At 40.2% G+C, this 24566-nt stretch overlaps 1 protein-coding gene across 3 annotated transcripts in view; it reads right to left on the bottom strand.

The window, feature by feature from the left end:
• Positions 1-24566, bottom strand: part of HDAC9 (histone deacetylase 9) — a 123266-nt gene that overhangs the window by 48074 nt on the left and 50626 nt on the right. For 2 of the 3 annotated variants that reach the window (XM_063123638.1, XM_063123640.1), the window contains exons 3-6: positions 17280-17521; positions 15786-15933; positions 12940-13066; positions 11575-11696 (exon numbers count right to left, since the gene is read on the bottom strand). In XM_063123638.1, coding sequence (XP_062979708.1) covers positions 11575-11696; positions 12940-13066; positions 15786-15933; positions 17280-17521 — 639 coding nt within the window. The remainder of the gene's footprint in view (positions 1-11574; positions 11697-12939; positions 13067-15785; positions 15934-17279; positions 17522-24566) is intronic. The other variant, XM_063123639.1, reaches the window with a different exon arrangement.

The following is a 24566-nucleotide window of genomic DNA, read 5'->3' as shown; positions in this document are numbered from 1 at the left end:
CTATCCCTTGATACTTTAGTTATTTTACTATATTCACCTTCACAACATTCTGTAAGACAGATCAATGTGAAAGATTCCTCCATCCTCAGAGAGCCCACTCATCTTACAAACTGCTGAGTAGATATATAGTATTCTAAAATCCTAGCCAGCAATGTGTTGGTCATGTCTATTTGTCAGGCTCCTGGACAAATAGACATGAGCCCAAGCTGAGGGGAGACTGCTTCAGAGGAGGAGGAGTTTGATACCTCCTCATACCTCTTTCTTACAGAAACTTTGGCAACTTAAGGTACTTCGCCTGAGGTCTCCAAGAACTCCTTCAATCCTATCCTGAACTCAGCTGTGATTCCAGATGTTTCTTCCTCTGCTCATGGCTCAACAGAGTATTGGTGGTGATGGATCAGGTGAGAGACTCAGAGCTGTCACTGGTGTACCTGTGTGGCTGGCAGAAGATCCTTTCATCCAGGGTATACTCATGAAGGGTCTATTTAGGGGCAAGGATCTTCAGGAGGAAGAAGATGCAGCTATATCTGGTAAATCAGAGGACGCCACCACATATGTTCTCCAGACCTTTGTTGGGTAAACAGCTTCCACAGAGCTATTTTGCTCTAGTTATGGACTATTTTGCATGGTGCTCTTTTAGTATGATTCCTGCTTCATGTAAGGGCCAAACTACATGGGACAAAGGAAATCTGGGGTTTTTTTTCTTGACATCTTTTTATTTTGTTAAAGTGGGGATTTGGGGTTTGGATCACGATTGTGATGCTAGCTGCACCATCTCCCTAACAGCAGAGGATAAAAAAGGTAGGCACAATATGCGTACCTTTCTTGCCTCTACTATAACTCATACTAGCTTCGGTGGGGGGATTTCCATTGATGAAATAGCCGGGGCGGGGGGAGGGATACACCAGTGACATGTCCCCTCCCCAAGCCAAACCTCCCACCCACAGGTCTGCTTTTAAATAGAAGAAAATGTAATTGGGAAATCCAATCACAGATCTTACACATCAAGCTGGTCACCTTCCTTCCAAAATGATTTTAGACTTTTTAAACACTCTCCATTTCACTAGTTCATCATATTGCTCTGGTTCATCACAATTCACAATTCTGTTTTAATGTTTTCAAGAAGAATACCTGCTCTGCCCCCTTCCCATAAAGTTTTAAATTGTCCTATCAACATGCAATAAGACTACATTTTCACTGTTTTTGCTTTCAACCCCTAATCCACCTGACAATAATTACAATTGGTAGTGAAGTCATCTCTGACATTTACTCAATTTGCATTTAGGTTATGCTCTATTTATAGATCTCCATGTTCCCCAACTGTAGATTTCCATATCGATGCCTGAATAATGTGAAGTAATCCTCCAGGCCAAAAGAAAAAGCTCTTCAACATTCACTAGGGAGAAGTCCCACTTGCCTCTAAATGTGTTTTCATGCCCAGCTGCTTGATTGCCTTTCTATTTTTAACCACCTACCCATCACACTCTGCATTTCAATCAATTGCATAAACAGAGAAGAGAGCCTTTATGCGGCTGTCTGAATTTATGCTAACAGTGGAAAAGATGAACCCCTTGCATAAAAGACAAAGTGCCATTATTTAAATGAAAACTATTTTACAATAAGGGCAGAAATCAGACCTCTTGCGTATGCTGAAAGAAAGAGAATTAAAACCTTCACTGGATGCATTCCAGAAACAGTTCACCTACAATATCCCCTCGAGAAACAACAAACAAACAAAAACAAAAACCCTAGGAAAACTGGACTGGAATTCAGTACAATCATTTCCCATAAACACTAACACCTTGATATTGTGAGAAGGCCAGCTGCAACGTGGATATCATTCAGAACAAGGCTCCACAAAGATTCCTTTGGCTCACTAGCTCGCCTCTACACATCTTCAGCACTAACTCTGTTCCCTCCTCTAATACTTCTGGTATAGAAGGCTTGGGGTTGAAGCACAGATGCCTCCAATTTGTGCTGGGATATCAAGAAGCCTTTTTAAAGAGCAGGAGATAATCCTGCTGTTTCTAAACTTTTCCAAACAGCAGTGGAAGTGAGATCCCGAGGGAGAGTGTTGCCATCCTCCTTGCCAGAAGGCCAGAGGCACTCAGTCCCTGGGGAGCAAATCTGTGAAAACGTGATTTAGAAATGTAGAAAAGCAAGATTGCAACTGGAATTTTGGCATATACTGTAGCCACTTGAGACATTTTGGAAGAATGTAACACCTGGTTCACATGATTGCAGGATGCTTAATAAGCCATGGTGGCTGGTTAACTGCCCTGAGTTTGCTGGTTGTATGCTGGCTGGAATTTCATAATTATCCGGCTGGCAAAAGTTTGTTGTTGGCTCCAAAGCTGGTAAGGGTGGGTGGTAGGAGTGGTTAACAAACCACGCAGAACCCATAGCCTGTTTTAGGGTTGTTGGGTGGTTTGTTAACCACCCAACCTTGCCGGGTTCAGATGTCACAACAAGCCACACAAGTGAGAGTAATTATGTACATCTGGGCAGCAAGTGGCTGGCCCATGCAGGATAATTAACAAGCCACTGTGGCATATTAACCACCCTGCAACTGTGAAAACCAGGAAAAGTCATGCACAATAGAATGGGGAGAAACCTTGTATTCACGCTCCAGCCATGTATGAGGTTATTTGTGGGGATGCGGTTCAGAACTCAGCCTTCTCCCATACCAACTGTAGCTGTCAACTTCCTCCTACATGGCTGACGCAGACCATTCTTCCTGCTACAAGACAGAAAACTGCTAAACTGAGATCTGCCGTATAGGAATCCAACTACAGCTTAAAGAGGCATGAGTGGTGGCTGCCTTTTCACTGCATCATCATAAAACCTAACTGGTTTGGTCCCCAAATGAAAGCAGTTCTGAGGGAAAGATATAGCGCACCTTTAGTTTAGGAAGGAACTTGGAAAGAGCAGCAACTTTTAAGATCAGTTATTTGTCCCTTAAGTAAATTAAGCACCAGACAGTCCAGGCATAGCAATTGCCACCCCGCCATTGCTTTCAGTGGATGTAGGCATGCCTAACTCTCCAAAAGATCAGTCTGTTAATTGATCAAGGACGCAGCATACTACCTACAGAGAAAGGACAGGGGTCAGAGTTTTGTAGTTTAGGGAAAATATGACGAAGGGGGCATGATAGACTGAGTACAGAGAAATTGTTTTCCTTCTCCAAAAGTATTTGAAATCAGAGTGATCTAAGCAAATTGAGTGCAGTTGGATCATTGGTACAAAGTATTACTGTATTGCTGGTATAACTAGAAAGTAGCATCTTTTAGGTATCAATCACATGGATGATTCCACCCAATGAATGTTGGATGACATCATCATTCTATGTAGTTAGTACAATTTAGCCATCTGATGATGTCAATGAGGACAATTGACTCTGAGGGCAATGCAAGTGTAAGTCAAACATTGAAATTCTGAGCAGTTTCACCTAACGCTTAATATCTACCTTCTAGTATATGAGTCAAAGAAGTGTTGCCTTCAAACAAGTCTTTCTTTCCTTAAAAGTAAATGGTTTTTTTTCAAAAAGTGTCCTGTTTAAACAAATGTTTTATGAAGATGAGTTTTAGACAGATAATAGGATGCTGCTTCCCGAAGATCTCATCAACACAATAGCACTCTGAATCAATATAGCTTCTTCCAATTGCAGATCAGCTCTTTGAGAAGTTGGTCTGGAAGCAGTAGACAGTGTAGTTATCATGAGGAAATTCTTCATCTTAAGGCTATGCATATAAGATGCGTAGCCTCCAAATATAGGAAACCCAAGTTTCAGAAAGCAGCCTTTCGTCATGACTTAAGATGGAAACAAAATGAAAATATTTTGTTACATTTTGTTTCCAAATGCTATAGGCTGCATTTGGAAAAATCGCAAGAATGTAAAGACCCTTGTTAATAAATTTGATCATGGTACCTACTTCTATATGAATTTTGACATGCAGCAGTTTGTTATTGATACTATAATTTTCTGGAATATATTAAGAAAAGTGATCACTTTTCTCCTACTGCAATCTCTACTGCCAAGTACATGTACATAGAACTGATGTAGTGCTGCCTGTTGCTTTTGTTTGTTTATTTGTGACATCCAAGCTTGTTATCAGCACAATGACTTAATGAGACCTAGGTTCAAATCCTCACTCTGCCATGAAAGCCACCTGGTTGACACTGCGTGAATCACAAGATGGGGCAATACAGAAATGTAATAAATAAATGCATATTTTTTCAGCCTAACTTCACAGGATTGGTGTGAGCATAACACAGGGCCTTGCATTCCTTGGAGGAAAGGTGAGATATAAATGAAACAAAGATAATAAATATCAAGTTGCGGTGGGGAGGAAAATGCTTCCTAATTACAGCATTAGAAGATTTGCTCTCACTAAGAAATTTGATTAAAAGAAGCTTACTTTAAGGTAAGTTCTTCTATGTCGGGAGTTATTAAACTAGCACAATCTAATTAACTTCATACACAATGTAACCTTCCATCTGGTAGAGTAATTTAACAGAATTAATTGTATACCACCATAAGTCAATGAGGCACTGAGGAAAACTACTGAAATGCTATTTCCTTTCCTTTGGAAGAGAATTATGTACAATTTCGGCATGATTTGCATTGCTAACAGTGAAATCCAACTGGGAGGAATCACTCTCATTTATATTACTTTCCCATGAGAAAATCAAAAGAGAACTATAAAGCTAGTTCTGTTATTCATAAATAGCTCCAAAATACTTAATTGGCTTTAGCCAAGACATACTACTTGGCAGCAAAACCCTTTAATCACAGTTGTGGGCCTGAGCACATATTCAGTGTAAGTGTGCTTCTTCAAAAGCATTTTGTCAATAACCAACTTATTGTGTTTTAGACATCCTGACATTATGTCCACAGCCAAGAAGCGCAGGGGCTTCTTGCTCTCCTCTAAGAGATGGGAACTGTTGTTGTAGACAATGGGTCATTCCTTACAGTAACAAATTAGACTCACAGGGCTCTATAAACGATTGGGCTGCATGGTTCTCTCCTTATTCACCTATATTTGTTACTGCAGATCCGTCTTACTAGTTCATGAGACCCTCAGACAATACAGCCTCCTGTAAAGGGGGAGGAAGTTGACCATCTCACATTTGATCTAAGAAAGATGTATGATCAGACTTCTTAGCAAGTAGCATCCATACACTTACCTAAGCAACCTCATGGATACCTTAGGGCAGCCTTTCTCAACCTGGGGCGCTCCAGATGTGTTGGACTACAACTCCCAGAATGCCCCAGCCAGCTGGCTGGGGCATTCTGGGAGATGCAGTCCAACACATCTGGAGTGCCCCAGGTTGAGAAAGGCTGCCTTAGGGAAACTGGCCTCACCTTTGGGGAATCACTGCAAGTAATACAGTGAACAAGCTAATGGAGACCCTATGGCATGTGGCATATATTATTCAATTAGAACAAAGACACATTGGAGCAACGCTTCCAACTTAGCTACTGGAGTATAATTTGATTAGAAAGTACAGGAATGAAAAATGGATAGGGTTTTTAAAAATTCGGTTTTCTAAAATTGTTTGCACTTGCTCCATTTTCCAAGAATTATCTTGTACACCGCTCCAAAATTTTTCAATGGGGAGCGGTATATAAATATTCTAAATAAATAAAAAAGAAAGCATATTAATGATTACGTGCTACCTGGGAAGAAAGATTCTAAGGCAAATGTATAAATCAGATTCTCAGCTCTAGATTTCTCCAGCAAGAAATCGAAAAGTTAAGCTCAGCATTTTAAAAATGCCTTCTAATTATGACTTCCACAATTCCAGCCATCTCAAATTGCACTTTGGTTCTATATTATGTGTAGCTCTGTCTTTTTATAAAATGGGATATTGCTTGCCACAAGGAAATTTAACATTTGTTATGTAAATTATGATAAACCAATCTGTGATTTTTTTTAAGAGAGGTGTGTAGAACAGAATCCAAAGCAACATGCTCCATTCATACTGCTGAGTTTGAGGGACAGTTCTGATATAAATTTAAGTAGATTTAATCTTTGAAAGAAGAGTCAACATGAAAAATGTGACCTCATATTTCTTGGGGATTTGGATTCTGGCACTCAGTTTTGCCCATGTGATTCCTTCCCTCCCTTTCGATCTCATGTACTTGCAGCCCCAAAACAGTCTCGCCTCCCTCCCTCGACTCAAAGCTGTATTCAGATGAGCCCGAGTGTCTTCAATCAGCCTCTCTTGTATTCACAGAATCCATCCAGTCCAACCAGAAACAGTTCAACCTGTGCTATGGATGAGTTCTGAAATATTTATTTATTTATTTATATTTCAGCCTAGTCCAGCATATTACTTGCCTCCCTGACCTGGCCCCCACTCTCCTTCTCATTCAGACAGTAAAACGTCTGCTTGCAATTCTATAAAATCTTATTTAGGCTACCCTATACATGGGACTGCTTTTGAAAATGGTCTAGAAACTTCAACTGGTCCAAAATAGAGAAGCAAGATTGTTAATGGGGAGTGGCTAATTGATCATATTACACCAGTGCTTTATGTTCTGCACTGGCCCAATTCAAACTGCTGGTAATAACTTACAAAACCCTAAATGGCTTGGGGCCAGGTTCCTTGAAGGATTGTCTCCTTCCATATACCTGCCTGGTCCCCAAGGTCCCCCCAGCAAATGAGGTTCCCTCGAAACTCTATGGACAAAACAAAAATTAAGTGGCTAATAAGAAAAGGGCCTTTTCAGTAGTGGCACCCCAATTGTGGAATGCTCTCTCCCGAGAGGCTTACTGGGTACCTACATTATTATCTTTGGGGCACCAGGTAAAACCCTTTTTATTGTAGTTTCTTCAGGGTTTCTTTTAAGTGTTAGTATGCTTTTAGTTTCATTCTGTTTTAAACTTATGGCTTTTATATTATGTTTTACTATGTTACTGCATTTTATGCTTTTAAGTTTGTTGTTTTGTGAACTGCCTAGAGAGTTTTGGCTAATGGGTGGTATATAAATAAATATACTGCCCAATCAATGAAAATAACAAATCCCACCCTGCCTCTTTGGTTACAATTTGTGTTATGTATGTATGAATTCAACTGTAGACAGCAACTGGAGGGAACCCTGAACCAGACTTTTCAAATAAGTGACATTTTCAACCCAAATATACTGCTGTGAATTTTTAGCTACGTAATTTTGACAGTTGTTTGTTAATACTGAATAAATCTTAATATACAACTGAGTTTGGGCAATAGGGGTAAAGCAATTCTGTTTCCTCCAAACTCTATGGACAAAACAAAAATGAATGCCTATGAAGCAGCAGCATCAAAATTAAATTAAAATGTCATGTTGCTTGGCTGAAAATTGTAAGAGTTTTTAAAATCACAAAACCTGCTGCGAGTTAGGAACTAGTGACACTGGCCATTCATAGCCCAAGAAAAGGAAGAGGTGGGGGAAAGTCCACTCCTTGTGACAAAGGTCAAACATTTGCCAGCCAAGAACCTGTCCATACATATGAATGTTTCATGGGACAGCTTTGTCTGGAATGGTCTCAAGAGGATGTCATAGGCTCCAGAATGTCCCTTTTGCCTAAGGGATGGCCCAGTGGCCATCCCGATCAGTTTAGGGTCATTTCACTTGTGTCATTCTGGTTCCTGTTGCTTTTTTGTCTAAAACTGTTGAGCAATCATTGAAAGCTTTGTGAGTATGTTGCTGAGGGCTGAAATTAGGCACCCTCCAATTAGGAGCCCAAGGCCTGTTACATAAACAGGATATATGCAATATGTGAACGAATTCTTAGAGCTGTCATCAAAAAGAGGTGCTTTTCCTAACACGTGGCTCTCCGTATTGAGGCTCTGCCCATTCTTTTACTTTGAAAGCTTGTCACATAAACAGAAGAACAGCAGTGACCAAACTGAGATCAGTCCATTATTCATTCATATAATATGTTGTGTTTTTAAAAGCACCTCATAGTTGTGCATTCTCTCCGTAGCTGACATGTGGCGTGCCCAAATATTTGGAATAATGTATAGAAAACATCTGGCTTTAATTATATTGTAGCCCTGTTATACAGACAATGAGAATTGAATTAAGAAATATTTTGAAACCCCCACAGAGATGTAAAAGTATTAACAGCTGCACCAGAACAATACTGTTAAAATGTTTGAAAATGTTTGGCTTTACCAATCAACAATTTTACACCCCATAAATATTGATAATGCTTTTTAAAGACATTAAACAGGAAGAAGAGAACCTAGATTTCTAAATTGTAGTATAATTCAGAAAGCAAAGTATATATCGATTGTTTTAAATTTTAAATGCTTACCATATCGGGGCATGGGAAAATATAATGAAAAATAGTATGCAGGGAGCCCCTGAATATTTAAGGTTAAATCTGAAGTTGCACCAATGGAAGTCTACTGGCATGAAAAGCAGATTTTGAGGACACACAGAGCTTCAGAGGGAGAGGCAATTGCCCCCCTTCCAGAACAACAGTGTTGCATTCAACCCGGACTATCCTTTATTATATTATGCTCACTATACTTAGGTCTAGTATTAAATCACATTCTTGATGTGTCAATTGTGGCTTAGCACAGGTCTGGTTCAGATAAACCAAGCTTTCATGTGTGTCTGCCTGCTTGGGTCTTACACATTCCCAAGTGTCAGAGGAAGGAACCAGGATTTTTCTCAGTTGCAACAAACCTTTCTCTCAGTCAGTTGCTAAAGTATTGTATTGTAAAATGCCTAAAGGAATTTATTTTACGAAATTTAATAAATGCAATAAATAGTTTCAAAGGAATCTTGCAGAGTGGTGGATGGGAAGCAACACGCTCGTTCTGACTGGGGCTACATAATTACGTAATGAAGAAGCTTGTCTCTCCCCCTCCCAACCCCACTCCCCCCAGCACCCCTAACTTGTGTATATGCCTAGTTTCTGCTTCCAGCAATTAAACAGGTTCCAGGCTTGCTATTTGCTACATCACAGGCTTACCAATATACATGTCAGCCTACCTGCACTTTAAGTTCAGAAAGAGTGGCCCTGTGAGAGCAATTAGGCGGGTGTCTACATAGGAGAGGGCCTTCTCTGTAGTGGCCCCCAAACACTGGAACAAACTCCCATCGGAGGTCCCCCATGCACCATCCTTGCAGGCTTTTAAGGCGGCCTTAAAAACATTTTATTTTATTGTGGCCTTCCCATGATGAGTGCCGTTATTGCTGCTGTGGTTGTCCTTGCTGCTTTTATTGTTTTTAATTGCTATTCTATTGCGATTATGTTTTTATTGCTTTTAATATTTTAAATGTTTTTATGTATTTTATTGTTGTAAGCTGCCTTGTGAGAGCTTCTGCCCTAAAATGCAGTCAATAAATGTTTTAAATAAATAAATAATGCATATATACATACATGTTGGAGGAGTCTGAATCAAGATCCTCTCATTCATTTCTCCATTGAGCAAGGGGTCCTGGATTCATTCCCTCAGCTCCCAAGTCAGGTGATTAATGCTGGTAAGTGGTCAATGTGACTACTTGTATAGGCTTGAGTGATGTTGTGAAATTTATTTATTTATTTATTTAAGGCATATTAATATTTGAGAGCAATGTGCAGCATAAATCTGATAAATGCACATACTAAAACCGAGAATGAACCAGAAGACAAAACTTTCGAAAAGATCAAAACTTGTCCAGAGTTAAAATTGGTTAAATTGCTGGGGTAAGTAAAATGTTTTTGTCATGTGCCTATATGCAGAATGAATGAATATGCACATGCAAACCCAAGGGCTAGACCCAGGGCTGTAAATCTCATGTGTTGAGCATTAATGCAAGCTCAGATTTGAAAGAGATACTGGCCGTGATCCAAAGAACATGGCACATGCCACACATACTTCTCAAAGAACCAGTCTCCCATGTCACATAGCAAACTACGTTTGAAACTAAACGATTTTTTTAAAGCCATTTGTGATATAGTACAGGAGGGTTTGCTGTTGAATATTTTTAAACAGAAAAAAAAAGTATATTGGGTATGCCCAAACCCTTGGGCATGCCTAAAGTAGCCTTTTGAGCCTTTTCATATTCAAGAACACAAGTATATGGATGTTACTCATAAAGATGGGCAGACTCATCATAGCTTGAATTGTTCTTGGATTGTCAATTACAAACAATTTTGGAGACTGTCCCCAAAGTTTCTTCTTTTTAAGGAGGAATGGTTCATGGGTTCAAATCCGCTGGGATAATAGCTTATGCATGCATGTTTTCACACTGTCTCCTGTGAACTCCAGAACTGGGTGGAGGAAAGCAAGCATAAACCCCCTGTGTTTGTTTCTACATTTTGTTTGGAGGAGGAAAATTCTGCTACTGAATCACATAGCTAGACCAAAATACTGGATTTGCCCATTGCACAACAGCCATTTTTGCCCCATGGTTGACCAAAACATCTGTCAAACCAAGACATCCTGTTTCACCCTTGCCTCCTTCTCATATTTAAAACACAAGCATCTACTCTGAGAAATGCATACTGTGCATGGACAAGATTGAAGCACACAATAATGTTATTCTTGATTTAAATTATGAGCAGAAGAACACTTCTGGGTCAATGAAGCTTCAGGCGTTACACCTGGGCATTAAAAACAGGGTAAGTTAGTTTCCAAGCTAGTTATATTCAAACTTTGACAGCACCTCTAGTTGTTAATACACAATAGAACCTGAAAGTGACATCAAAGGAATATTATACTCACATTATAGACTGGTTTAAACACACACCAATGTAAGCCTTATGTGTGAATATATCCCAAGTCATACTGAAAATACGTCCATACTGGTTGTGTTTTGACATAATGTTAAACCATGGTTTAGCATTACAAAAATTAGCTCAGCTTCCCTCATGTCCACATGTCTCCCTTCCCCTCTCATCCTCTGGCATGGCTCCAAAGAAGAGATCAGAAGCTTCAATTTCTGTTTTGGATTATCAGCAATTTAACATGTTTTCTGATCCCTAAACTTTTATTAATCTTAACTATGGTTAGCGGTAAAAATCCAGTTTCATAAACTATGGGTTGAAGCTGACTTATTTCCACTTGTTTAAGATTAACTGCAATTTGTCAGTTCAAACAGCACAGCATGTTATGATCATCTAGAATGGAAGTGAATAATGCAAGGAGAGGCAGGGAGCATATGAGCTCAAAGGAAAGCGTAGGTTCATTCTTGTAATTATAACTCAGAAATGGGAACCTTCAGAGAGTCCAGACACCACTTTCCATTTCCCTGACACCCCCCTGGGCCACACTACTCCTGCTGACAAATCACCAAATTTGGCAGAGTGGTAAAAAAAAAAAAAAAGGAAGGTTTGCTAGCAAAATTTGGCAGCAAACCACTATGAAGGCTTAAAAAGGCCAGTCTCAATTCGGAAGCAGGGGTTGCAAAAGAGGGCAGGGGGTACATGTGGCCTGCACGTTGCCCACACTTGTTCTAAACCATGATTTAGCATTACATCTGAAGCACGCCATTATATACTAAAACCAAATTAAGGTCTAAAAATTAAGGTCTAAAAAGGAATTGAGGCAGAATTGAGTTGGAATTTAAAGTAATCTGATCACACTCACCAGTTTTGCGGAGCGGGAAATCATCCTTGGCATCTTGTGCTCCTGGTAACATGTATTTGTAGGAAGGAGACGTCCCACTAAGGGGTGGAGAACTTTGATCCAGTGAGGTATGGTGGGCAGCCCTGAAGAAGATACAGATGGTCATTTCAGTGCCAGGAACTACACACCTGTATTATACATGTTTGGTTATATTTACAGTTTCAACAGAAAACAACAACAAAAAACCCCATTTTTGTGTTATTTTTGTTTCTTGCTTCTTCCTATATTTATGACTTGACTCTTCCAAATATGCAGAAACATATGGGCAATACAGCAAGTATATTTTTACAGTAAGTTATGGAATAGTTCAGGACATCAAGAATGTCTTCTCAGGGTAAGTCATAAACAGAATACAGGATACATTCTATGAAAGTATACAACTTGGGACCAGTATACCTGACAGAGCACCTTCTCCCTTACCAACCTGCCCATCACTGAGGTCATTGGAGGGCATGCTCCTGGTGGTTCCACATGGGCCTATGGACTGTTTGGAACCTACCAGGAGAAGAACCTTTAATGTAGTGGCCTCTTTGGAACTCCCTGCCCCTGAAAGTCAGGCAGGCACCAACACTAGGCTGCTTCCAGCACCTCCTGAAAACAACTCTATTCCAGGAAGCCTTCCTCAATTGACCAGCCACTGTTTTTATTGGTCCCTTGTTTTAAATTGAACAATTTTAATTTGCTGTTGTTAATCTTCTTTCTTTTTTTACTGTTTATACCTATGTGCACCACTCCAGAATCTATTTTAGATATGGAGTGGTATATAAATATTGTAAATAAATAAATAGTACAGACAGAGTTTGCCACTGGGTTAACAATTATTTAACAGTGGAGATTCCCGTGTTCTGATCATAGATTAGAGGTGACAGTGGGGGATGCAGGGAGGTGGGCCACGAACCAGTGCAGTGGCTTCCCCAAGCCTACCCCATGTGGCTGCCTTGTGGATGCTTCACTTGCCCCATGTCCTCTTCTCAATGGGAGATGACATGGGACTGCCGAAGCCAATTCCCAGCAGATGTGCCAGGAGGAACATCCTCCCAACATGGTCATAAGTGACCTGAAGAATCACCTGCCCTGTGTCCCTTCCCCAAGGGGAGAGGGCCCGGGACAGGTGGAACAGCTTTACTGCACACAATTTTACATGGATGGGAGAAGAACCAAATGCAGCAAAGCAAGGAGGGAGCAAACAGCATGCTGGTCATTCACATAATAATTTAAATGACTTGTGAACATGGCCTAAATGTGGGAATTCAGGTTAAACTTGGCCCTGTACATACATGTAATGAAATATGATGAAGTCTTAAGAAAGCAGAAGGCTGAACATACGTGTACCAGAGCTTGGGGTGCCGGCTAACGGAATGCTTCTTCCCATTGGCTGGAGAGTCTTTTGTTGCTGATTTACTTAATAGGAACTCTTGAAGTTTCTGCTTCACCTCTGTACTGGCCACTGCTCCTTAAACAAAAGAGGATTTTTTCATGTTTCTAATCTTACAGAGTACAGTGAATTCAGTTTAAAACCAAACCAAACCAAACCGTACCCAACAGTTTTGCTAGAGAAAATGTGAAAATGAAAGTCACACTCTCCATGAAGTTCCATCTTTTGAGCTTGAACCAAAAGAATCCTCAAATCAATATGAGCTATTGCTATGACTTGAATCCACAGGACCACAAATGGAATGAAGGGGAAAGGAACGTGGTAGATAGGAAATTGTATGAAACATTGTTTTATTTCACTAGAGTCAGTCTTTCTGGTAAATCAAGATAAAGCACGTTAACATGTATTTCTGTAATGCTCTTCACCTTCCTGAGATGTTTGATGACTTACAGCACAATCTTACGCATGTTCACACTGAAGTGAGCTAGTAAGTTGGCAACTGAGTGGGAATTTCCTCCTCGTCCAAAAAGTAGTTTAAGAGGAAGAAATTTACTCAGGACCATAGTGGGAAAGAAAGGGTTACATTTCCCCCCCCCAAGTCTGCTATGATCTCCTGAATGCTCACTCTCCACCAGTGCATGCGGTTTTAAAAAAAATCTGCATGTTTAACGTAAAGAAGCATTTAAAAGGCACATCTAGTTTGACCCTTAAGAGGACTGGCGATGCTGCTGCAGGAAGAGTGCCTCGTACAACTGGACACAAGCCATTTGCTCCAGTCTGGTTTCAATTTGAGGGGCAATGAGAGAGGGCACCTGTTTGGCAGGTCGTATCCAGGTGGTGGAATGTGCTCCTGAGCAAGATTTGCCTGAACCTATTTTCTAGGTCCTAAAAAACCCTATTTTATTCTACCGGGCCTTTTCATCTATACGTAATCCTTGGAATTTTATTTGTGTTGTTGTTGTTATTGTTGTTGTTGTTGTTTATCTGCCGTTCTTTTATCTGCTTTTTAATTTGTTTAAAAAAAATGCTTCTGACGTCTTGAACTATCAAATGTATCATTTATATTCTGTAGCAAAGTGATTAACTACTGTGGTATTTTTTATTATTTTTTTATTTATCATGTTTCTATACTGCAATATCCAAAGCACTCAGGGTGGTTTATAAAATATTAAAACCTTAAAAATACAATAGAAAATGTAATACTGTATACTGTTGTTTTTATATTTTTTGATGGTTTTAAATTTTGTATACTTTTTAATGTCCACAGTTTTTTAACTTTTGTAAACTGCCCAGAGAGCTTCGGCTATGGGGCGGTATATAAATTTAATAAATAAAATAAATAAATAAAATAATATTAAAAAATACCATTTGCATACGAAACACTCAGCAATAAAAATCCCAGGATGGGTTAAAACTTTATATGCTCTGAAATGCCTGGGAGTAGAAGAAAGACGTGACCTGGTGCTGAAAGGGTGGTAATGCTGGTGCCAGGCAGACCTCAGTGGAGAGAGCATTCCCAGAAGGGCCTCTCCTCTGCTTTGAACCTCCCTTGGAGGAGGCACCTGGAGGAGGGCCTCAGATGACAATCATAGTACATGGGTAGAAAACCACAGACAGTACAATTTAGTACATGAGAAAGTTTATTATATAACTTCAGTGTGATGAAAATGGGAGGCATGGCCAATTCCAGTTCCACAAGTTCGTGGTGGACTGTGCAAAGTTAGTATAAGTTATGGCCTCATAGGCACCTTCCAACTCTACTATTCTATGATTCTATGTTTGTGTGTATTTTTTTTAAAGTAATGGCTCTGATTGTGGAACAGAGTATTAGTAAAAACAAAAACTGCCACAGGTATTTTCTCTTTCAACACTAAAAAACATAGTTCTTTATATTAATGAACAACAGGCATGCTTTAAATGTTCCCCTTTCAATTTGGAGAGGAAAAAATAGTTTCAGCCACATGTCAAATACTGAGTCTGAGCAGTAATGTTATATACTTACATAATACGTGTGCATGTGCACACACACCCCCACAGAGGATAGTTTTTGAAAGCACAGTGCAAGCTACAGGGTAATACTCTGAAACACGTGCGTCATTGCGATCAGTGAAGTAGTACAGGTCCCAGAGAACCTTGGTTTGAAACTCAAAACATGGTATTATGCTACCGCTAAATGTGTATCATTTTCCCTTATAAGCTAAAAGCATCTTTAAAAGGATGCCATAAAGTTCTCAGTTTTGCTGAACATTAACACACATTTTATTATCAATGAGAAATTTCAGGGGGATAATTAATGCATTTGATAGTTAAAATTGGTTACCTCCAGTAAATAACATTTTTGAAGCACTAAAACTATTCAGCTTTCACTCACATTCCATTTGTTTGGGGGAATTATATGTATCTGCCTCCCCCTAGTGAGTATCACATTCCAGTAATGTTCTTTTTGAATTTATTTGCCTTAAAGCCACAGTGACTGAGGACAGAGTTAGGTAAAATTAACCCACCAAGCTGCAGAGCTATGACTATGGATAGAGGGGTGTGCGTGTGTGCATTTGCATAGATGTATGTATGCATGTATGTGTACACACAAATACTTGTAATGTAATTAATAGGGAGGACTCTGAATTTTAATGGAATAGTTGCATGTATCTGAATGGAACTTCATTGCCAGGCTATGTTTTTTTATATATATAAAATTAATTATTTGAGAGAGTGTAGGCGGTGGAGGTGGTGGTTGGCAAGTCAACAGCAGTTAGATGGTCTCTTTCAACCTGGACCTTGGCGGAGCAGATCTTACTTTCTCGGCTTCTTTCTTTGCTTCTGACGGGAGGAAGCTGCTCTCTGCGATGCCTCTCCAATTCCTGTTCTTGCCTCTGCTGCTCCAGTTTCTGCTCTTTTTCAAGGAGTTCCTGTTGTTGCTTAATGGCTAAGAGTTCCTGTTGTAACTTGCAAAGAAGACAAAGTCATAAGCAAGAGTAGTTTTTGGCCTTGAAGTGGCCATGACAAGCATCCACTCCATTTGTAGTTAATGACCCTATTCCAAACTCAAGCTAGCCATGAACTAGTCCCATTGAGAGGAACAAAGTTTATGTTAGTATTTATGGCCAGATCGTATCTGTATTTCCTCAGAAGTGTCCAACTGATTTCAATGAGGTTTGTTTTCAATTAAGTGTATATAAAATGGCAACCTTAGTTGTGAGTAAATTTAGCAGAATCAGGGCCCAAAAATAAAAATATTCTTTGCTATCAGATTTCTGTTCTTCCAATCCAGTGTTCTGATCTTTCTTTAAAAATAAAGAATGTTGTTAGGTGTGATGTAGCATAATAAATATGGCTTTTCCTAATGGCTTAGTCTCCAAACAACCATATTTTGTATGAGCAGATTTTTGTGCTGTTTGGCACATTTTGTGATATTTTACTCTTCTCACACAATAGCCAAAGGACAATTTTGACACTCAACTAAGCTACTCCTGTGTAGCACTTTTGAAGGCATAGGCATAAAAGGGGAAAGTCCATTAAGAGGGGAAGTGGGGCAGGTTGGAATCATTAAGTGAAAGTCCATACTAAATTTCCATTTACATTAGGGGAGCTAGCATAAAAGAAAGTCATATTTACTGTTCCCATTTCAATGATATAGACAATCCGGAGGTAACAAGCCTTCATGAAGATACTTGCCACAGCTAATACAGGTAATAATGGAAGACATTTTGGGAGTTCAGCATAGCTGAATCACTTTGCTGACTGGACACCTATGTGAAATAATGGTGCTCAGAACTTCTGAAGATTCCACTTTTATTTCGCGAGCTAAGCCCTTTACATATCTGGCTGAAATTTTGAATACAAATGCAAAATAGAGCCACATGTGTGAAAATTGGTCTTCTGTGCATGTATATCTGATTCAGTTTGTGAGCCCAGGACAGAGTCAAGAAAACAATAACAGTTCTAAAGCATATTGATATTGCTTTAAATGTGTTCTTTAATTGGCTGGGAAGTTTACCAAACATTCTGATTCAAAATATCCTGTTTTACTGCAAAACATTTGCTCTGAGATCAGTTATTTCAGATAAATTAGTCTACTGTGTACGTTTGCAAACATTGGTTATACATGACAACGAAAGCAATATCCATACGCAAACATGACCTTTCAACACATACAGTGCTCATGTACAACAGTAATAACTCAAGCTCCATTACTCAACTGCTGTAAGGTTTCCCAAGAGTCTACCCCGTCCCCCCACTTGGTTAAGCTTATTATTATGTTCTTTTAGGGAGAGAGAAAACGTTTTGCTACCTTTATGTGCTCCTGGATTTGAGCTTGGTGCTGCCGTGTCAAGTTCTCATGCTGTTTCTGAAATTCTGCTATCAGGAGCTGTTTCTGAATTTGCTGCTGCTGCTGAATCAGGAGTAGCTCCTGCTGTAGCTGCTTTTCACGTATCATTGGATCCACCATGGGAACCATCATCCTGAGATCTGTTCGCAAGTCTAATGGTGTGATAGGTTCTAATCCCACAGGAACTTCTGACTTCACATCCACTAGTACACAAGAACAAAAACAGAAAGGGAAATCGATTGTGGATTTTTGTAAAATTAAAAATGGAGTGGGGAAAATGCAGGAGGAAGGTTTTTTCCTTCCTTTTTCCTAAATACAAGGAAAATCCAATATGGCCCTGCTCTCTCACTCATCGATAAGAGATGGCCCTGCTCTCTGGCAGGTATGAGGCCTTTTCAGTGGTGGCCCCACAACTTTGGAACTTCCTTCCTAAGTTGGCTTCCTCTCTTTGCAGGTTTTAAAGAGAAACCCGAGGACTTTTGATTCCAGTTTGCATTTTGAACTAATATGCTGTGCATGGGGAAAAGTTTCGGCTGTATGTGGTTTTGAAGTGAAGGTTTTTGATGTTGTAATTTGTTGCATTTATTGGTTTATTTTTATAATTTTTGTGTGTGTTTTAAACTTTTCTTTGTAAACACCTTGTGAAGGAAATGTAACCCACAACATATACTTATGGAATTTACTGCCACAAAATGTAGTAATGGCCAATGGCAAGGATAGGAGCTTCAGTAGCTAAATAGAATCTTCATGTTTGGTATATTCTGAATGCTAGGTGCTTTGGGAAGGGGCTGTTGCCTCCATGCCCTAGGAGTACTTGCAAATCGACATGCCTTTGTGTGCACTTGCAAAGCTACTTGAAGATTCGCAGACTGTCACAAAGAATGCTTAATAAATCCCCAATGGTTTATATATTAACATAGTTTGCTATATAACAAAGGAAGCTGCTTTACACCAAGTTACATCATTGGTGCATCTAGCTCAGTACTGTCCAACCTGACTATCAATGGCTATCAATGGCTACTAGCCCTGATGGTTGTATGCTATCTCAAGTATTTGAGGCAGTAAGCCTTTGTGCACCAGTTGCTGGGAAACATGGGTGAGAGGGTGCTGTTGCACCATGTCCTGCTCTGTTGGTCCCTGGTTGACAGCTGGTTGGCCACTGTGTGAACAGAGTGCTGGATTACATGGACCCTTGGTCTGATCGAGCATGGGACTTCATATGTTCTTTCTGTTTCTCAGGAGATGGCAGAGATTGAACATAGGATCTTCTGTATGCAAAGATGTGCTCTCCCACTAAGCTACGGGACCTCCCTGTGATGGCTGTTTTAAGGTGAACAAATGAATGTTCTCCCACTCATCGCAGTGACTCATGCATCGATGCAACAGGAAGCCTCCTCTGAGATCATTCTGCTGCATTTCTGGATGTTCTGAAAACATGATTTGCAGAGATATGGCAGAATTACCTGCCCTAGGCAGAGACTGACTGAAAGAAGGTAAGTCCAGAACAGCAAATAATATATAGATAGAGTGGACAGCCTTCTGTGTGGATAAGTCCATTGGGTTCTTGGTTGCCTTTCATTATTTCATACATGTTGGTCAGTGGTAGAATACATGCCTTGTAAACAACAGGTCCCAGGTTCAGTAACTGTCAACTCCAGGCAGGGCTGGGAAAGACACATGGGCCTCATCTACACCAAGCAGGATATTGCACTATGAAAGCAGCATATAAAAGGCAGGAGCTACACTAAGCAGGATATAGTGGTATGAAAGCGGTATATGGTATGTATCAATGGGCCCCAACAGTTGTCAGTGCACTTCAATACGTCAATAAAGCGGTAGTGTGGCTCCTGCCTTTTATATACCACTTCCATACCGCAATATCCTGCTTGGTGTAGATGAGGCCCATGGCTAAGACCCTAGAGAACTGCTACCAGTCAGTGTAGATTCTACCAGGACCAATGGCCTCACTCTATGTGAAGAGCAGCCTTTTAGGACAAATTATTTTTTGGCCTCAGAACTTGGCATGTATGTCCAGTGGCAAAGAAGGGATTTGTTGGGAGAAGAAGAATTTCAAGAGGGCTTCCATTAACAAAAGTGGGAAGAAAAGAAATATCAAATGTAAAATGTCCTCCCTCTGACATTTCTGCCAAACCAAGATGTCCGCCCTCCAGGTCTTTAAATAGGTCAGAGTCTACTGGCAAAACTTGAAAAAAGTGAAGGGTAATAGATCTAAGGCTTTTTCTTGGATTCACCTTCTGTTTTTAGACATGCAAAAATCTGTGCTTATGAAGACAAGATATTTGAGGGGGGGATGTTCCCAGAGGGGTGATTGCCAGCAGGCCCTTCGTGGAATGCCACAGCAGAGTGTGCAACCTTTCTTTTCTATTGAGGGCCGCATTCCTTCACAGGGAATCTGTCTGGGGCTGCATGCTGGCAGGGGGCGGGGCCAAGCCGGTGGCGGGCAGGACCAGAGACAAAAGTGAGTAGGCCACCCCCTCCTTTTCTCTTTCTTTTTTAATGCCACCCCCTTTTCCTCTCCTTCTTCCTTCCTGTCCAATGGGCTGCTAGGGAAGGGGCAGATTGTTCTTGTCAGAAATCTAAACTGATTGCATATAGAGTGCTTTTGAAATTTGGCCCAGGGCCGTAGGCTGCCCACCCTTGTGCTATAGGTTTGGGAGCACCGGCAGGTATTGCGGAACCAACAGGATGGCCACACACCAGTTGCTTCGAAGGAATGCTTCCCTGCTGCCGTTCATAGCAGCTCCACAGAATGACATTTAATTTAACAGCACCAATGTCACAGAAGCTCTCTAATGTCCATTATTTTACAGATTTTAGCTTCAGAATGCCCTGTAATTTCTGAAACCTTGATATGACAAATTTATAAATAGGGGCCGCTGGGAGGTGAACAGCTGGAAAATGTAATGATTCATATGATTGATCTTCCCTTAGAATTAGAGTTCTACACATCATTGGTGCTGGAAAAAAACGGATTAAAAATCAACTTGCATTTCAACCAGTAGAGGGCAGTAGCATACAAGTATACCAGACAGCTGTTTTTAAAAACAAACCTGTAGATTATTTTCCATGTCCAGACACATCCATCAGAGGTAGGAGCATCTGGACATTAGGAGAGCATCCCGGTATTGTTTTTAAGACAACACCCCACTCCCTTTCCAAGTTTTGCTCACTTTCATTCCTCCCTTGGTTCAAAACAAGAAACATGGATCACACAATGTATTTAACCATAATATTAAGTGTTCTGGGAATTCAAACAAAAATTTGCAGTATACATGCAAGGTTCTTTATATATATATATATATATATATATATATATATATATATATATATTTAAGCGTATGATCAAATCTCTTAAGAATAAAAAAAATAGCATAAGAAAAAATATGGGTGGTGGAAGATGCTGTGTCTCTTGCGTTTTTCTGCCAACAATAATTTGTTAATAATTCATATTAATAATTTGCTGTTGAAATTTTTATTAGTACTAACATCGTTATCATCAGTAGTATTATTTGTTTTATGAAACAGCTATTTTGAATCTCAAGGCCCAGTTTGTTTTCCCAGATTTCTACCCTGCCAGAATTATATTGCCCAAAACCTGGCTTTTGTTCCAAGACTAATCACAAAATTGAAGAGGGGGGAAAATTACCCTTAAGTTACAAAAACTACCCTTGATTATAAATAATTGTCCCAGACCAAGAGAAAAGCGGACAGCGAGATCCCAGTCCTTTCATCCAATTTATTCTGCAGCAACCCACATTCCATTTGTCTAGACTAAATATAGCAGCGTTTATACAAGAAATCAATAGTGCTTGGAGGGAGCAGAGCAAAGACATGAATATTTCATCAAACTCGCAGAGAAATGGCAATCAGCAAACTGACAGCTCAGTGGAGGCTGACTCCTCCGGCCCTCCCGATAAGTCTTTGTTATTTGGACGATGGCTCATCCCCTCCGAGTCACAGCCTTATCACAGGCACTGTTCTATTTTTAGCATTAATTGCATTGTAGGTGACAAAGACTTATCATGTTTAAAGTGGAGAGATGGATTTTCTTACATCCGTTGTGCCACATAATAAGCCTTGCCAGGAACAATAAAAAGTTACTAGAGCAGAGCAAAAATACTCCTACCCTAGATTGCCTACAATCTCACAGTTTGAAATGTTCCCAATACTGAAAACAGAAAAAGATATTCAAATACACACACCACCACCACCACCCCCAAAAGAGAACCAACTAGGGATATGTTTGTCTTCTGGAACCATCATTTTGTTTCCAACATCAAAAGTCCTAAACATCCAAACCTCTTGGTGATGAGTCAGTGCCCATATTTTGGGCAGTTAAGCCAGTACAAGATGGGTAAAGAAAACCTCACAAGCCAATCATAAGACAAGATTTTACGTTTAATCATAAACTATGTTTAATCACATCCTTCCCAAAAAGGGAGATATCTGTACATACCCATGCCCTGCCATTGGAATCTGGAGAGGTTCTCTTCCATCAGAGGGCTGAGAACAGGCACCCTGCTTTTACAGCCCTCTCTGGGTACATTATGGTCTGAATATTCATTTAAAAATGTGCGCCTGCACCGAGATGGTAGTGGCATTTTTTTTTAACTTCCAGCTGAAATGCAGGGAGGGAGTGGGGAGTTTGCTGGGTTTTCCTAGGTTCAGTGTCCTGGACTTTGTTTCAGATCCTGCTGCAGTGCCCTACTCAATTTTAGCAAGTTGGGGTAGTTTGTGGAATTTCTGGGAATTTTGTGCATTTTGGGGAAAACGTTTTGTAATTTTCGTAAATTTCTGAGCAATTTGTGAAAACTATGGCTGCACAAATTATGGCAGAATTTACCTGATTTGTGCAAATTTGGCTGTAATTTGCGCAAATTGCTCAGACATTTGCGCAAATTGGAAACCTTTCCTCCAAAAATGCACAAAAATGTTCCTGGAGTTCAGGCAATAGCCCACAGTTTGGCTCACAAATGCAAAGTGAGTCATACATGCCACAGGACTCTGTAGAGCCAAATAAGAACCAGATTTCCTAGTAAGGGACATCCTTAGCAAGAAAGTCTTACACTTCACAAGGTGATTTTCCAGAATGGCCCTGAACCTTGGTGGAGCAGAGGGCTTTTTTGGAGCTGTAAGGAGCTGTTTCCGGGAGGGGAAAGCTTTTTTAAAAAAGCCTCCACACATGCAGCACTTTGGATCCTGGCAACTATTATTATATACGTTCCTTAAAATGTTTGCATCCATGTCGAAAATGAGAAGCAAAATAAATGTTAACAGTGATCAGGGCTTTGATATGCAAAGTTTTTTTTGTCCCAAGAGGCTGAAAAGGAAGCACAGACAACCACATCACCAAGAGGCATTGGAATACCAGCTATTGAGTTAAAGAGTGCAAATGCCTTGAAAATGAATGGCTTTATTATATCTATTCTTCGACTTGCTATCTAGAAATATGCAAGCATAGCCATGCACATCTCCTAATTTCAAACAATCAAGGAGTTCTTTATTGTAATGTTCAACATTCGTTCACTTCATCAGCACTTAGGAAGTGAAGCTTTATTAACCTGCTGTCCTGCATTCAAATTTCAAGTCAGTGGGGGAACCTGAGGGTACGATGAAACAAATAAATTAAGTTATGACAAAACCACAAATATGTCAGTAGCAGAATACCTGAAATATATCTCAGCTTCTCGATTGTTTTCTCTATACTCCAGTAAAGCCTTTAAACCCACTCTCTGAACAACTTCCTGCCAAATAATTGAGCAAACCTCATTTTAAAAATGGTTCTGTTTCCTTACAAAGAATTTGAGCATCTTTCATACAACCAATTTCTGTTGAGGGTAAGATAAAAATAGGCCAGAGATAAATGTAGATTTAACCTTCAAATTTACTCGAGTGCTTTAAAGACTAAATTGCCATCATTGCGCCAGCTAGATGGCATTCAAAAACATGCATGCTAAGATGCCTCCTGGTGATATTCGTTGTTATACAGGCATCATAGAAGCAGCCATGTTGGTGTCATATCCTGAGTTGCTTGGTGATGCCAGTAGAACACCACATGTTATGACAACGTGTTGGCAAAGCAGTCCTTGTTCCCAAACTTACACAATTATTTCCTAGCAAAGCCATTCAGAAGATGCAATACTTAGGTCTCCCTATGGCCTGGTTAACACCCTTCCCAGGTTATCATCCTCCTTGTTGTGTGGTGGAAATGTGGCTGTGTATCCCTCCCCTCCATTATACACATAGGGCCATAGGAAGCTATATTATACTGAGTCAGACCTTTGGTCCATCTAACCCAGTCTTGTCAACAATGTCTGCCAGCAACTCTCCAGGGTTTCAGGTAGGGACCTGGAGATGACTGCGATTGAATCTGGGACCTTCTGCATGCAAAGCATATGCTCTTGTATTGAGCTATGGTCCTCCACCCACACCCCAAAATAAAGAGGCATGTGAGGAGTTAGCCCCATATGGGAGTTGCACATATGCCACGAGTACAACTGTTCTTTCTCCTGAAAGGAGTGTTGATTGTGTTAATTCAGCTTACGTCTATATGGACATTTGAAAGTTCCCCCTTCCACATTCCATTATATGTATCACGGAGAAGATGTGCACACCTCCTCCTCTATCATGCAATGAAATTTATAGTGTAATATGGTTTAATGATCTTGTGAAAGAACTATCGAAATGGTAAGATGATGAGTCACCACAGCCTACACTTAGGATTGTGCGAGTGGAAAGCACATCCACGAATGCATGAGTGAGTTACTGCTTTTCCCTTCTGACTATGTCCCCTCAATTTCTGCTCCAGCACATCCATTCACATGTATGCAATTTTAAGTCAGTGGTCATACCAGGCACATCAAAGAGGCCTAGCTTAAAAGGTTGTCTGGACCTTTGTACAACTCATACACACACAACCACTCACTAACACATTCAAATCCATCTCCAGCCCAAGAGCATTTCAGAAGCCCCCCACCCCATCACAAAATCCTTTTCCATCTCAAAGGTGATATTGTCAGGAAACTGCTTTATATGAAGTCAGAGCATTGGTCCATCTAACTCAATATTGCCTACACCAGGGGTGCACAAGCACATCCCCACCCCAGGCCTTAACTAAGCCCCTTTAATGTGTGACCTGACACCAATGCCACCAAATGTCCTCCCCCAGTGACCCTCATACAAATCATTGGATGAGGGAAAGCTCTACATCGACGGGCAGCAGTTCTC

Source organism: Elgaria multicarinata, chromosome 1, assembly GCF_023053635.1.
Source record: "Elgaria multicarinata webbii isolate HBS135686 ecotype San Diego chromosome 1, rElgMul1.1.pri, whole genome shotgun sequence".
Lineage (NCBI taxonomy): Eukaryota > Metazoa > Chordata > Lepidosauria > Squamata > Anguidae > Elgaria > Elgaria multicarinata.
The sequence above is the reverse complement of the archived record's forward strand: the minus strand, read 5'-3'. Positions and strand labels throughout refer to the sequence as shown.